This window comes from Gadus chalcogrammus, chromosome 14, assembly GCF_026213295.1.
Source record: "Gadus chalcogrammus isolate NIFS_2021 chromosome 14, NIFS_Gcha_1.0, whole genome shotgun sequence".
Lineage (NCBI taxonomy): Eukaryota > Metazoa > Chordata > Actinopteri > Gadiformes > Gadidae > Gadus > Gadus chalcogrammus.
Window position 1 is genome coordinate 6410585 of NC_079425.1, and position 15000 is coordinate 6425584.

The 15000-nt window shown below is 45.5% G+C and overlaps 1 protein-coding gene across 1 annotated transcript in view; it reads left to right on the forward strand.

Annotated features, from left to right (window-relative positions):
• si:ch211-186j3.6 (neural-cadherin) overlaps nucleotides 1–15000 on the forward strand; it is a 153888-nt gene that overhangs the window by 25147 nt on the left and 113741 nt on the right. Inside the window, exons 3-7 of the mRNA XM_056608050.1 lie at nucleotides 1655–1827; nucleotides 6755–6923; nucleotides 9115–9285; nucleotides 11232–11404; nucleotides 14350–14517. Of these exons, the coding sequence (XP_056464025.1) occupies nucleotides 1655–1827; nucleotides 6755–6923; nucleotides 9115–9285; nucleotides 11232–11404; nucleotides 14350–14517 (854 nt within the window). The remainder of the gene's footprint in view (nucleotides 1–1654; nucleotides 1828–6754; nucleotides 6924–9114; nucleotides 9286–11231; nucleotides 11405–14349; nucleotides 14518–15000) is intronic.

A 15000-nucleotide genomic window follows, 5' to 3' on the forward strand; every position in this document is an offset into this window, starting at 1 on the left:
GCCAGGACTACATTTCCCTCTTACAATTAAAGATGTCCTCATTCCATTTGATTTTTCCGCTTGTAATTTCACGTTCACTTTTGTTGGTTGTTAATCCACCCTTAACTACTTCCAATTTGCTATGCCCAAAACATCTGCTTTGCCTTTTGAATCCGTTCCTTCATCTTGGAAGGAACCTGGAACCTGGAACGTAAGCGCTGCTTATGTTCCGACATTTGATGATACAGAAGTACAATGAATATGTAATGGTTTGAAATGCAAACAATGGTACATTACACAAAAACAGATCAACAGAATTATAAGGAATAAGGAGGGGCCAAGCTGAACAATACTACAGTATGCGGCACCAATATCTCAAATCCCATTGTGTTGTGTAAACTTTGGGTTTGAACAATGTTTGTCTAACCAAAGTGCCCTGACACAAGGATAAGAGGGGAAAAGACCCACAAAGGTGCATTCTAGATACCGGCATAAGATTGAGTCGGGGAGCTAGGCTTTTGTGCTAAAACTGTCGCTTTATTTAACAAACTATGTCTTTATGTTCCCTCCTTTCGAGAGCACATTTATGAGCAGAAGGGAGGGGGTCCTTGGAAGACCAATGAGTGTGTCTGTGTCTGCATGTGCTCTAACAGGAAAACACGTTATTTATGTGAGATTACAGCGCTGGGGTAGACAGATGGTAATACGTTTGTTCTTTTTTTTGGGCCCCTGTAATACAATTTCCCTACAAACATTGGCTAAATTAACCTCATTTGTTAGGCTGCCTTTTTACATTTAGTGTCGAATGCGTAGAACACACAAACCGGCAGCCTGAGTAATAGTCACAAGGTATTTTTTTCATTTGAATAAAGTTAGGCCAGCGGTTTGACACGCATCTTGTGGAAATGAGCCTGAATCGTCTAAATATATGAAACCAGGCACACAAAAATGATAGTTAAATACAAGAGAACCAGTGACTCACAATCTGAATTATATTTCTAGTTATGACCAATGAGGATAAATAAAATGCGCTGTAAGTAATATTTATTTATTTGTAAAAAGAAGTATTAAATTGCACCACATTCCGACAGCCGTCAGTGATACAGAGCGTTTGGTCAGGGAAATGGGTCACCCAGTCCTCCTTCCGCTCTTCAATAAACCAAAAGATAAATGTCTGGAATCCGATTCCCATCCTAATCCAATCAGGGGAGAGAACTTCAAAAAGAGAATGTCCTCTCTGCGCATTCACGGGCAGGCAGCAGGATTACTTTGTTGACTGACACTGGCAGAACAGAAGAGACGAGAGAAGAACATGAAGCTGGCAGGAAAAAGAGACAGAAGTCGTGCAAGAGTCTTGCAATTCATGATGATGTTGGAGGAGGGAGTAACTGCTAAGGTCTTGCTGCCAAAACAGAATGGAAGTTAGCCAAAAAGAAGACTTTAGTTATTTTGGTTATAATAATGTTATAGGACAGTAGGTCAGTCGGTAACAATAGGTAATCTTATTTTATTTTTAAGTTAAATGCATCATCATCTTCCATTTTTGAGTCTAAAGGGTCATGCATCTTCAAAGTTTAAGTAAAGGTAACACCTTTAAAATACAGGTTGAGATCAAGGAGCATCTTGCAAGAGAATAATTCAAGTGAAAATAACGCATGGCTCTCATTGGTTCCAGGACTGATCCGTCTGCGTTCAAGCCCGCCCCCACGACTCCAGGGGGTGGAGTACATCCTGAACGTCACGGCGACGGATGACAACGCATCAGGTGGTCCGCAGTCTCTGTCCTCCACAGCCCAGGTCATCGTGGGGGTGGATGACGTCAACAACAACAAACCAGTCTTCGAAAAGGTGATTCTAGTTGGCCATGCACTCACACAACCACACAGACACACACACACACACACACACACACACACACACGCACACACACACACACACACACACACACACACACCCTCACTCAATCAAAAACACACACACGCATGCATGCACGCACACATATGCACACGCACACACACACACACACACGCACACACTCATACGCACACAAACACACACGCACACATAAGAAATTAAAAGTTAAATCTAAACATTTACCAAGAAGGCTTCCATCAACCCGTACATACTCACTGGTTTGATATACTAATTGACCTGTTATCATCCGTATGATCTCATTGTATAGAAAAACTATAATAAAATCACACATCTTTAGAAGGAACAGAGTCAAGATTTCCGAACAGAAGCCACCCAAACAATGTCAAATTTGCAGCAAAAGTGACATAATTGACAGAATTACAGCGGGAATACATGGACATTGCCTGGAGCCACAAGTGCAATCATTACATATTGTGCTCATTATGTGGCCAAGTTACGAAGAAATGACAATGTAGCATAAGCATCAGCTGTCTTATCTTCATCTCTCCTTCTAGCTCTCTCTGTCCCCATATCCCTCTCTCTCTCTCGCTCTCTCGCTCTTTCTCCCCCCGAATCCATCTCTCTATATTTCTCGCTCACACTCTCTCTCTTCATATCTCTCACTTTCTCTCGCTCACGCACCCTCCCTCTCCATCTCTCTCTCTGTCTCGCTCATTCACACCCCTCTCTCTCTCCATATCTCCATCTCTCTCCCTCCCCCCTTCTCCCTCGCCCCCTCTCTCTGGTTTTCTCTCGCACCCTCCCTATTCTCCTCTCTCTCGCTCGGTTGTCCCCCCCCCCCTGCTCTCTCTGCCTATCTGTCCCCCCGTCTTCGCTCCAATATAATTCAATGGCTTATACAGTATGTCTCCTTATTCTCCTCGCAGCTGTGTCGAAACTGCTGCCTGCTTCACCGCAATTTCCCTCTCTCTCTCTTTCTCTGTATCTCTCTCCCTCCCTCTCTTTCTCTCTCTCGCTCTCTCTCTGTCTGTCTGTCTGTCTGTCTGTCTGTCTGTCTGTCTGTCTGTCTGTCTGTCTGTCTGTCTGTCTGTCTGTCTGTCTGTCTGTCTGTCTCTCTCTCTCGCTATTTCCCTCTCTCTCTCTCTCTCTCTCTCTCTCTCTCTCTCTCTCTCTCTCTCTCTCTCTCTCTCTCTCTCTCTCTCTCTCTCTCTCTCTCTCTCTCTCTCTCTCTCTCTCTCTTATTCCCTCGCTTTCCTACTTCTCAACTCCTCTTTTTACTTCAGTCTTTACTTCAGTTTTCCGACTACCTTCCTCGCCAACGTTTATGATGTTTGAATCACTGCCCCGTGTCTTGTGTTGGTCTTTGTAAGAGTGAAATATTTTCTTAAATTCACACGCTCGAGAGTTGTGCAAGGCCAGCGCTTTTCCACGCTCCCATCATCTACATTAGAGCAATGAAGTGTTTGTCACATTTCAAGGTGCTCTGGGGAAGGCTGGTTCATGGGAGCCTGGGCTCCGGGCTGTCCTTCTCCCCAGGCGTTTTTCTGAAAGCCTGTTGCAATTTTTATTTTTCCTGTTAGCAGATAGCGGTTAAAAAGCCGAAGCCAACACGGCGGCCTTGCGACGGGGCTAATATGTAAGGAACACCAGACACACAGAAAGTTTGAACACACATTGGGCGACACGGATGTGTTGACGGAGCGGGAAGACGCTGACGAAGCAGCGTGGGTTCAGGCTTTTCAAAGACGACACAAATGTTACATTTGGAGCTCATAGGAATATTTGTCATGCATTCACTTGAACTTCATGAAAGGGAATAGCCCATGACGCAAGTCTTTCAGTGCACATTTATTTGCCATTTCTTGGTTGAAAGCTAGACTCTCTGCTGGCAGCCCCCGACCCCAACCCCGCCGCAGTAGGACCCGGAGAGGCAGAAGATGCCCCTTTCATCTCTCGGTTCTTTATGATGCCCCCGTTCCCTAGGATCACGCAGGGGTCTCCAGAGCTGAGGGATGGAACAGCAGGATAGAGACAGAGAGATAGAGAGTGATATAGAGAGCAAGATGGATAGAGAGAGAGATGGAAAGAGAAAGAGATAGAGAGGTATAGAGAGCCAGATGGAAAGAGAAAGAAATAGAGAGAGAGATAGAAAAATTTAATAGAGAGCAAGATGGATAGGGAGGGAGAGAAAAAAAAGAGAAGGAGAGAGAGATAGACACAGACAGACAAAGAGACGACAACATTCAATTGGTGTAAATGTTTTCACACAGCATACAAGTCCTTAGGGAACTCCAATGTTTGTTCTTGTGCTTTATTCACACAGGTACACGCACGCACGCACGCACGCACGCACGCACGCACGCACGCACGCACGCACGCACGCACGCACGCACGCACGCACGCACGCACGCACGCACGCACGCACGCACGCACGCACGCACGCACGCACGCACGCACGCACGCACGCACGCACGCACGCACGCACGCACGCACGCACGCACGCACGCACACACACACACATCTCCTTACTATGTGAGGAACTGTAGCTTTTACTGGACTTTGTATGTGGAATCAGTGCTCAGGTAAATGTGAGCACCTGCCAGGGCCTGGTAGGATGACAGCGGAGCCGGGAAGGTGTGAAGCTGCGTAGCAGAGCTGTGAGCACCAGAGCGGCAGGAGGGGGGACGTGTGTGAGGATGTGTCGGTGTTGCTGGGAGTTGTAGACGGAGTGCAGCGAAGGTTACTGGAGGAAGGTGCATGCGCATTTATCCGGCGTGCGTTTGTTTGTTTGTGTTTTGGCGTCTCTGGTGTGCGTGTATGTGTGTCTGATTGTTTTTGTGTGTGTGTGTGTGTGTGTGTGTGTGTGTGTGTGTGTGTGTGTGTGTGTGTGTGTGTGTGTGTGTGTGTGTGTGTGTGTGTTGGCTGAGACAAGTTAGGTCAAGGGGGAAATTAAGAAGGTTGAGTGATGGACATAGAAGAGAGAGAGAGAGAGAGAGAGAGAGAGAGAGAGAGAGAGAGAGAGAGAGAGAGAGAGAGAGAGAGAGAGAGAGAGAGAGAGAGAGAGAGAGAGAGAGAGAGAGAGAGACTATGTGGACATGTGCATCTGGGAGGAAGGGTGAGGCCAGATGAAAGACAAGGGGAAAACAGCAGGGATAAAAACAGCTCCCTTGTCATTAATTAGATGTCGGGAGGAGAGCCTCAAAGAGCAGCAAGGAGAGAGTTCCTCATCTTCGTCTGGAACCTCTGGGTTAGATAGATGGTGAGAGAGAGAGAGAGAGAGAGAGAGAGAGAGAGAGAGAGAGAGAGAGAGAGAGAGAGAGAGAGAGAGAGAGAGAGAGAGAGACACACAGGGAGGTAAAGAGAGTGAGGGAGATGGGGAGGGACAGACATAGAACGGGAGAGAGGGAGCTCCAAGATGGCTATAGGCAGGAGGCGAGGGGGAAAGGAGTGAATGATGTGATGGGCGATGGGAGTTGAAGACACAGAGAGAGTGAGAGCAAGAGAGAGGAGATATATACATAGAGAGGGGGAAAGGGAGAGAAAGAGAGAGGGAGACGCAAAGAAAAGCGTGATAGCAGACAGACCGACCAAAACAGCACATTGTGATTCCTGAGCTGTGGAAGACTCTGGCAACAACTTTGTGTGCATGTAGATATAGATGTGTGAATACACGGCATGCTTTTTATTTTTAACTCCTTGGGCCGGGTTTGTTATTTAATTACGACACACAAAGGCATTGTCTCATTTAGAAAACAGAAATTCAAATATGCATGCTTCAGACCTGCAGTTCCATGGCACCGATTGTAACACACATAGGCAAAAAAGAAAACACACACCCATGATGGTGTTGTGTGCCGGAATATCAGAGCCCAGTGTGAAGTGCAGCCAAAAGCTTGACTCAAAAGATCCAATTCCTGTCGATTTTTCTGATTTTCCTATTCCCGTTCTTTGGCCTATGCCGTTTCTCTGCGTTTCGTCGTAGGTTGTGTTCTTGTGTCCTATATCTGAGAGAGATCTTTGATATGCCACTCTCTTCATCCTGCCCTGCACAATGAAAATCTGAACCTTTGCAATGGATGCGTCCTCTGGCATCTCTTGAGTAGAATGCATGGAATAACATCTGTCCCACCCACCTGCTTCCTTCCTTTGTATGCATAGCCCTCTCTCCTCCTCTGTTGCCCTTTTTTTTTCCATTTTGTCTCTTTGGTCACGCTCACACTGTCACGCAGGAATGTGTTTGCCTCCCTCTGAGAACAGCGCAAAATGTTTTGGTATAGCGATTTGACACGGACAAAAAAACAAATCGGCTGAATTCCCTTATTAAAATGTTTTCACTTTTGGAACATCCTATTCGGTTGAAGCATACGCGTGTGAAATGCATTAAAGTGAACCGTGCGATGGGAGGACTATGAAAGGTTGCGCTCTGTAATGGAACGTCATCGACAAATTCGTCGGAATGGGAACCTTACCCGCTCAAACTCTTCGTCTCTCTCTCGCTCTCATTCTCTCTCACATAAGCTCCCGCTTGAAATTCTATTGAACTCCTTGTGTTTTATTGGCGTGACAAAAAAAACTTTTATAGCACCTTAATAATGCCAACGCATATTAAAGCATAATAACATCTCTTTAAACTGTTAGTGAATAACAATATGATAAAAATAACTCTCACTGTCCCCCACTCTCTTTGACCCTCTTTCTCTCTCTCCTTCATTCAATTCACTTCTAGATAGCTTCATCGGCAAGGGAAAATGACATTGCAAAGCCGATAAACAAAGAAACAAATGATAAAAGTTATAAAAAAACAACAAGTATGAGTCCTATGAAAAGGTAAAATATAAAGTACTAAAACAGCTTCAGAAATCCAGTCATAGTGTGGCTGTCTGCCTCCCTCCCTCCCCAGTGCCAGCAGTACCGGGACCGGACCTCGGTGCTGGAGAACCAGCCGGCCGGGACCTTCGTGCTGCAGGTGCAGGCGGTGGACGCGGACGAGGGCTCCAACGGCCGGGTGTCCTACGGCTTCATGCACAAGGACTCCACCGTGCCCGCCTTCAGCATCCACCCTGAGACAGGTACCGCGAGCCTCACACATACACAGTCTGTATGCAGGATATATTGAAATGTGTGTGCACACATGCAGACGCTTGTGCGCTCACGCTCATACACACACAGACGCACACACACACACACACACACACACACACACACACACGCACGCACGCACGCACGCACACGCACACACAAACATTCACACACTCATGCACACACACACACACACACAAACACAAACATGCAAACACTCATGCCCGCACAAAGACTCTCTCTCACACACACACACACACACACACACACACACACACACACACACACACACACACACACACACACACACACACACACACACACACACACACACACACAGACAAACTCACACACACATTCACACACACACACACACACACACACACACACACACACACACAACCACACACACACACACACACACACACACACACACACACACACACACACACACACACACACACACACACACACACACACACACACACACACACACACACACACACATACACACACACACACCCATACACAAACCCACACACACACACACACACGCACACACACTTACTCACACATTCACACATACTCATACACTCACTCACTCACCCACCCACACAAACATGCACACGCTCATGCCCACTCAATGACTCACACACACAAATAAACACAGACACACACAGACACACACAGACACACTCACACACTAAGGCATACATTATGTAAATCCAGGTTTTTTGATTTATGGCCGTTGGCTTGATTATGATAGGAAATGTGACAAGGTCCCTAGTCTTGTGTTCAACTTACCTCTGGTATCCTTCCCATTAGCTGTGTGTGAATGAGTGTCCTCCTGTGTCCTCTCCCTGATTTAAAGTCACTCGAGCGTCTCTTGTAACCTGTCCACTGAACATGGCCCGGGCTGCTCTCGGAGACGCTCGTCTTTCATTTTTTCCGTTTTTTTTTTTTTCTTGTCCTTCTCCCTCTAATATTTTATGTTCCCTTTTACATTACAAAATATTCCCTCCTACCAGGAATAAATCATTCTATTCCGAAAAAAAAAATACGTCAGCGAGTAACTGAAATAAATAGTCGCAGAGGACATGCAGACCAAAACCCTTTTAATTCCTCTTGCCACCCCCCCCCCCCCCCCCCCCCCCCTGTCCTTCACACCTTCTTGCTATCGCTCACATACACAAACACCCCTGGCACTGCTGCCACACCGCTGATTGTGTGATCCAAAGTCAAGTGTGACATGCGAGCGGATCCTCTTGTCGTAGGAGCATTCCCGTTAGCCACTCATTGTCCTCTTGTGTCAGCCAAGTTGAAAGCCGTCCCGGAGGTCATGTTGCGAGCGAGGCGGTGAGTGGCAGCAGCATTATCCGACCCGCTTTCAGGGTGGCGCAAATCCTTTTTTTTTTTTTTTTAATGGTTATGCACTAAAGAAGAGATGGCTCATTTTGATGCTATTGTTAGCTTTAGAGATGGTTACTTTTTGAAGTATCTAGTGAGCTATGGCTTTGCGTGGGTTGATTGGGGTCCCGGAAAAGGATCTGGGAAGGATTCTGGATGCATGTTTACAGCACTCGATGAAGGACTACTACTACTACTACTACTATTTGTACTTCTCACTACTAATACCACTACAACTACTGTTACTCACTCCTACTACTGCTACTACTCCTACTTCTCATTACTTCTACTTCTACTAGTACTACTTCTCAGTACTACTCACTGCTACTACTACTACTACTACAACTGCTACTTTCACTCACTTCTATTACTAGTACTGCTACTACTACTACTTCTAACAAGTCGTACTACTACTGCTAGTCACTACTGCTACTACTACTACTCACTACTACTTAGCAGACCAAAGCTACTTACAGTGGGAATTAACTTCCACCATTAAGGAGCTGGTAGGGCTTGGGCAACTTGCTCAAGCATGTGGACACTTGGGTGGGCTGCGGACATAGAGGATCGAGCATTACTTCCTCACGATCCTACTTCCTGGTAATATACATCCATAGACACAGATAATATACATTCAGAGGGCCTCAGTTCATTCCATTGCACATTTCCCACACACAGACCGACCAGCTCCCAAACACACAAACCAGCGGAGTAGATCATGGGTTACGTGGTCTCCGAATTTCCCTGCTCATTTTCGCATCAACGCGCCTGCAGGAGTGATCGTGACGGCGAGGAAGTTTGACCGGGAGCGCCAGCGGGAGTATGCGGTGACGGTCACCGCCACCGACCAGGCCACTGACCCTCTCATCGGCATCTGCCAGCTCAACATCCTCATCCTGGACCACAACGACAACAGCCCCAAGTTTGAGAACCTCCGATATGAGTGTGAGTTGGCCATGACTGTTCTCCTGCTCCGGCTTTACTCCAGAGACTCAAGGCTCACTGGTACAGAGTTCACCTGGACTCCACACAGCCTCCCCCCCCTTACCCCACCACCGCCCCTGCTCCTCCTCTTGCTCTCCTAAAAAGACCCCGCTCATGCACTTATTGTGTATTGTACGTCCTGGCACTTAAAAATAGTACTTGGCATCATGTAGCGTCTTATCCAAGCTATCTTTGTTGTGTACGGGGAATGAGTTAATCTAGCAATTGTAAGTGCTTGGCACTTGTTTATATGAGCATCCTTACTGTACAAACAGCGATATCTTGTTTTTATTTCTTCTGACAAATGTAGTTACTATAAGTCGCTTTGGATAAAAGTTAATTATGCGGCGAAGGCTCGCTCAATCAAGACAATAACAAACCTATTGTTTGACGACGTGTGAGGTAGCGCGTGGGATCATGGGAGAAGTGATCCCACGCGCTACCTCAGTTTATCTCATGTCATGTCATTTCGTTCTAATACAATTACCGCAAGTTAGATAACGCAACCTTACCAACTTTCCACTGATCAGGCAACTATCACAACAGCAGTTCATTTTATGCGTGGAATTAAATCTCGGGGCAGCCCAGCGCTGTTATCCTTAGTCAAAACAATCATACTGAAGACGTGCCCCCCGGTATGAGTCCTGCGTGTCAAGCGGTGCATACTTGCCTGGGAGACGATCAGGCAGTAGCACTCCTCTCTATAGAGCCATCGATGGTCCATATTGCTACACAATAGGTGAATAACAAAGTACCCTTCCCCAAATAATAGAATAACTAAAATGCAATTAAACCGGAGATGTCTCTCACGTTTTAAAATGTTCACGATGGATTATAATTGCTGTTTCGTCGTGTATCCCACTGGCTCATCAAAAGCAAAACGCAGTTAAGGAGCTACGTTTTCAAAGAAGCCCCAGGGTGGGTTCGACGCACATAGTCCTTTAATAAAACAGCTTCAATTGACTTCACATAGACTGTTTATAATACAGTGGAAACTATCGCTGACTCTTTCACAACCAAGAAAAAGATTTAAAAAAAAAATACTTCCCTTGAGGTTTAGACCATGTGATGAATGGCAACCATAATGCAGATTTTTTTAACTCTGAATTGATTCTATTAATTAATTCGACCAACCATCATCCCTGCCGGCAAAAGCCAACAATCCTTCCTCCCACGCATGATCATGTTTTGATCTAAAGTGAGCATGGAGAGGAAGGGCTATTGACACTCAGGTCTATTTTTTGGAGAGGGAGAGAGACAGCAAATCAATGTGTTGTGTACAGCTCTACAATGAAATTAAATATTAAACATAAAAATAAATCTATAATAATATATGGGAAACAATCCCATCCAAGTAAAGGTTACACTTTTGCGTGCATTAGCTTGATGGCTAGCATTAGACACTTGGCAAAGTTGTACATAGTAGTGGGCTAGCTCGCTATTTAGATATTACATCAATAAATTAGGTCTCTACTGGAATACTCTTTTTGCACGTTAGGGGGTAAAGGGCACATGACGCCATTGACATGAGACCGAATGAACTGACGTAACAGTCAGATCATTCACGGTTCCATTCACAGTAACCTAGTGAATAGAACCGTGGATTTCTCTGTGTTTGAACAATGTTAGAAAATTTTTGGTCAGAACTCTCGCTACTCGCTACGAAAAAAATGAATAAAAATAATAATAATTAATAAATACATAGTTTTAGTTTACTTTATTTTGTAATACAGAATAGTAATGAGGTGGTTACGGTCCCATAGTATCTATACATTTAGTACACAGGTGTAGGTCAGTATCAAATCGATTAGTTGAGTTAAGCTAGTGTATCTCTTCGATGAGTTAAGCTAGTGCATCTCTCCTTGTTGAGAATGTAACATCATCCATCTGTGACTCGTTCCCACTAGACTTCCTTCGTGAGGACACCATGATTGGTACCAGCTTCTTAAGGGTGGCGGCTCACGATGATGACTTTGGCTCCAACGCCGCAGTCACCTACTCCATGTCCAATGAGCAGCCAGAATACCTCCGGGTCAACCCTCTGACCGGCTGGGTGTTCGTCAACCAGCCCATCTCTCAGGTGGGTACTGGGTACACACGCACACACACACACACACACACACACACACACACACACACACACACACACACACACACACTCACTCACTCACTCACTCACTCACACTCAGACTCAGACTCAGACTCAGACTCACACACTCATACACTCAAAGGAACTCATGAATGAAAGTGTAACACAAGTTCACAAGAAGCTCCACCGCGCCGTAGCAGGTGCTCAAAGTGGCACCCCATTACAGGAAGTCCAACACTCTTACTGCTACGGAAAACGATTGCAGCCATTCCGGTGGGATGTTAGACTGTTCTGATGCATTGGGAGTGAAGAGGTTCACCCCGGAGGACACCAGGGAACAATCACTCTATTACGTCAGCTCCCTATATTATATATTTGTTCACAATCTTCGTAACCTCACACAATGGTCCATATGATATATAAAGTTATGACAACATTTTCGGAAAATTCTTACGAATGTCACAAAATAGAGTGGACATGGCTTTTAATCTCAGTGGAAATGCAATATATTTTGATGTATATTGCCAAATTAAAATGGGTTTTGATTACGTTTTTAGTGAGAAATGGGCCTATGCATTGAACTGTCATAATATCCGTTCAGTGGTTTAGCTTATAAATTATTCGGAATATTCTTTCGGGTCCCGCCAGCAAATACAACGTTCTCTGTCATAAGTGGTAGATATGGACGCTGCTATCACTGAAAACCAAACGTGGCTGGCTTTACGCTTGTTTCAATTCGTTTTTATTACATTTCTAATGAGAAATGTGCCTTTTTTTGTAGTCTTCGTTCAGTAATGGTATACGATGTTTAGCTAGTAAGTTAAACTGCCCGTGGCATTTTTCATGCTCATTTGTAGCTTTGAGGAAATATAATCCGGGTAGGCTATATTCTGTATAAGAAGTAACCTGCGGAAACAAGAGCTACAAATATGGAGCTCGCGCGGGCGCTCTGATTACTCGGGTTGCTGGACATTCGTACCAATCTTACGAGAAATTGTGCATAACTTTTCACATTATATCCTACACCGTTCGTAGTAAGAACGGTGTAGGAGACCAGCCTGTCCCAATCTTGCTCCCTGCCCCATTGTAACAGAGATTTTCTGATGACAGAACCCAAATTTAGCTGGTCTCATACCGTCAACCCCAAGATTGGAGGCGCACACTCTGCTGACCTTTCTCTCACTCACATCCTAACACAGTTCACTCATAAATGCAGAGGTGGAACCTTCCGGATTCAGACAGAACATCTGTGCGCTTGAGCCAGTAGGGTTTTGCTCATTAGCTCTTGTCCTTGTACAGGGCCATCTGGTCTATGATTTTTTTCTCTTTTTAAATTAGTACTTTATTAGACCAATCAAACATTTAACAATGGGTACAATGCAGCGCTCTTAACGCTAGTGTTGAAGTTGCTTTAGGCACGATTTAGGCGCTATCATTTGAGTGTAATTTGTTAGAAATGCCAAAGCCATCCATTAGCTCTGAGAATTTCTGTTCTGGTTCAATGTGCTCCTGCTTTTGACTATTCTAGGCTAATTTCCGATCAGAGTCCCTCTTCACCGATTGGTTTAGGGAATCCTTCTTGCCTGTCAGTCACATGTGCAACATCTCTCATTGGTGGTGGAACGGAGGGGAGAGCAGACAGGGAGGGGTGCATTTTTGGTAGAATTTATTATTCAAACTTGCTCTCTTCTGCTCTCATCCTCTCTGACACTTTTTGCATCTCTCTGTACCAAATACTAATAACAGATTCAACGGTAGACCACAGAGAATTATCTGTCACTGCCCATTTGCTGTCGGTGTGAATGCTAATACCAGAGAGTGTTGGCCATGATTATGTGGACTTATCACCTTGAGAACGCCTACTGAAGCTGAGTCCATCCTCTTGGGTAGTGGCCCTCGAGACTACTTCCTAAACAGAGCTTTTGCTTTTTTTGGAGGGAAGGAGAAACAATGTCAGCAAGTATCTTTCCGTCTCTGTCTCTCTGTATCTCTGTCTCGCAGTCCGTCTCTCTCTCTCTCTCTCTCTCTCTCTCTCTCTCTCTCTCTCTCTCTCTCTCTCTCTCTCTCTCTCTCTCTCTCTCTCTTGCTTTCTCTTTTCCTGTCTCTCTCTCAGGGAGAGTGTTACATAATTCAAACAGCTTGCATATAAATGTGATTCACAGGGACTGGATGGAGAAACAATTGGCAGATCCTTACGATCCGCAGACGTCATTTAAGAGTATTTTTTTCTTTCCCATTTTTTTGTAACAATTCTAATTAGGGCAGAGCACCAGCTGCCTGCAGCTGATTATAATTGCATAATGTTATGTCAACTCTACCCTCCCAAAATCCCTCACATTGGTGGCACGAGGCAAGAAATAGCAACTACCACCAACCATGTCTCTTCAAACACAATGCTGTTTTCCCGGGATCGCAAGCCCTCCAGAAAAGCTTGATCATACATAATAGACACTCTGTCATCCACCTAGACACAACCCACCAAGACCCTGAACTAACACTCGACATCTGCCAACACTGAAACCCAGCATGAAGAATAGCATGACCGCCATTTAATTAGGGCAGACTGAACAATACTGTAAGAAATGGAATGTACACCTGTTTGCCACCTTGGTGTGATATTACTAATTAATAACTCTCCCTGCAAGCTACAGCTCTTCTTCTCCTGTGCCAACATGCAAGTTTATCTGTGTCTCCTCTCCTCTCCCCTCCTCCCCTTTATTTTTTCCATATAAACCCATCTACTCCTCTCTTCTCCTCTCCTCTCTTTTCCTCTCATGTCCTCGCCTCTCCTCCCCTCCCTCCCCTCTCCCTTCCTCTACGCTTATTCATCTGTATCCCTCTCCTCCCTTTCCGTTCCCCCTCCTCTCCTCACCCATCTCCTCCTCCTCCTCCTCGCCTCCCCTGACCTCCCTCACACCGCCGGCCCTCCTCCACAGAGGACCTACATCACCAGGGAGATCGTTGCGACAGACGGGGGAAACAGGAACAGCTCCGTGGAGCTGGCGGTCACCATCACCAACGTGAAGAACCAGCCCCCACAGTGGGAGAGGGAGAGCTACGACGTTGTCATAGCGGAGAACACCGTCCGGGACACGCCCATAGTGGTGAGACAAATTCTCGGGTGGAACAGTCTGGGTCTGAATATTTACACGGGTGCAGTGGTTCAGATTGCTATGCACGCTTTTGAACTCGCACTGGGTATTCAAAACACGAACAATTCATTTGCATTGAATGTTGAAGTATGCTGTATAAGCAGTGGCAAGTGTGAGCCAGAGTTCTTGGAGTCTGTTGCAGAGGACATCAGCAGCCTCCGACCTAATGCAAATATAATGGACTCAGCCATTTTGATGTAAGTCGGATTCACAATAAAGAAATCCATGGACTTACGGAAGGTTACAGAGTCCACTCATCTGTAGTCTTTGTCCACATGCACACACACACATGCACGCACCCGCGCCAACGCATGCAGGCATACATACACACACAGATGCAAACACACACATACACATACTGCACACACACAATGTTGTTTATAGAGCACATAAACCATGTTTTTATTCTGGCCAAATGTAAATATTGCTAAATGG